We start from the raw sequence: 1573 nt of genomic DNA, 5'->3' as shown, positions 1-1573 counted from the left end.
TATTTATGAGTGAATTAAAATTATTGTATTTTATTTAAAGTCATTTTTTATTCATAACGTAAATATTAAAAATATATTTTTAAAGGTGTTTTATTTTGTTCCTCATTATAAAATATATTTTAGTTATATATATATTATTATATACCTAAGAAGAAATAATAATCAAAAAGTGAAAAAACATATATAGTACGATTTACGTTGAATGCATATTACTTATTATAAATATAATACTTTCTGAATATATTGCTTTAGAAAACTATATGATGGAATACAATATATTGTTTTTATTTTTTAAAATTTCTGTATTTATACCTTTAACTTGGATATGTCACTTTTACAATAAGGAGGTGCGAAAACATTATTGGAAGACCTTTGTATTATTTATATTATTATTGTTTATTTTTACTAATCCTTTTTTTTTTGTATAAGAATATTTTTTCATTTAAATAAGAACTATTTACATTTTTTTTCTTTTTAGAATTCTTTAAATAAATATTTAAATGATAAATGCGATATTCTTAGAAAATTAAATCCAAAAAATTATCGATTATTAGCAAAATATGAGGATAAGAATTATTTCATCGTAAATTTTAAAGAAGAAACGCCACAAAATGAAGTGGCACAAAAAAAATGTATAACTAATAATAAAAAAGGGACGAATGGAAAACAGAAATTCTCAAATAGTAGTTCGTTATATATTGAGGAATACAATAGAAATAATGAAAAAAGTAAATCTGGTATATCTAAAGCAAAAAAGTATTCCAATTTTGAAAAAAAAATATTTAAAGAACTTGATTATAAAGACTACCTTAAAAATGTCAAGATAATTGATGATAAAGAATATAAAAAAATATCTCGTAAAAAACGAAGAATACGAATTGCTTTACTTTTGTTATTTTTCTTGGTACTGATACTCCCCATATTAGACCTTTCATTAGAGAAATTGAAATGTGGTGGTTTGCTGGGTTTATTAGGCTTGTTAAACCCCAAAAATGATACTGTAAGTGGAATACGTACTTTGGACGTAGAGGGGGGTTTGATTACGTTGTTCAACATAGGAGAATTCGGTGCATCAAAAGCAGTAACCCTATCAACCATTTTGTTTTATTGCTTACCTTTCCTTATATTTGTTGTTATATTTATTGTATATATGGTTTATTACAATAAAAAAGTTATAAAATATGAAAATATTAAGTTCAAAAAAAGATTAAATACGAAGTAATATGAATTTTTCTCTAAAGATAAATTTAACATATAGTCATATCTTTAGTGATATATTTAACAGTTATAACAATAAATATTTTTGTTTTATAATTACACCTATATATATAGGTGTTTTATAGGGGAAAAGTAGAAAAATATGTACTTAGTTCTTTTGCTAATTTGAATTTTTGATTGCTTTAATAATTTTCAATTTGTATTTTAAAAAATTACTTCAGCTTAAATACATATTTTGTCTCCATATATATCTTCATGTTAAAGTAGATTTCATGAATAAAATATACGTATGTGTTAAAATTAATATATAATGAAATAATTTATGTAATTTTATTGAAGTGTGGTAGCTTGCATT

General features: G+C 21.9%; 1 protein-coding gene across 1 annotated transcript; it reads left to right on the top strand.

Annotated features, from left to right (window-relative positions):
• Nucleotides 1-263: 263 nt before the first annotated feature.
• Nucleotides 264-1222, top strand: PmUG01_05012300 (fam-l protein; the record flags this gene model as incomplete). Its single annotated transcript, XM_029003330.1, has 2 exons — nucleotides 264-347; nucleotides 479-1222. 2 exons carry the CDS (start codon nucleotides 264-266, stop codon nucleotides 1220-1222), a joined length of 828 nt encoding a protein of 275 aa, XP_028860287.1.
• Between the last annotated feature and the right edge of the window lie 351 nt (nucleotides 1223-1573).

Source organism: Plasmodium malariae (genome assembly GCF_900090045.1).
Source record: "Plasmodium malariae genome assembly, chromosome: 5".
Classification (NCBI taxonomy): Eukaryota; Apicomplexa; class Aconoidasida; order Haemosporida; family Plasmodiidae; genus Plasmodium; species Plasmodium malariae.
The sequence above is the reverse complement of the archived record's forward strand: the minus strand, read 5'-3'. Positions and strand labels throughout refer to the sequence as shown.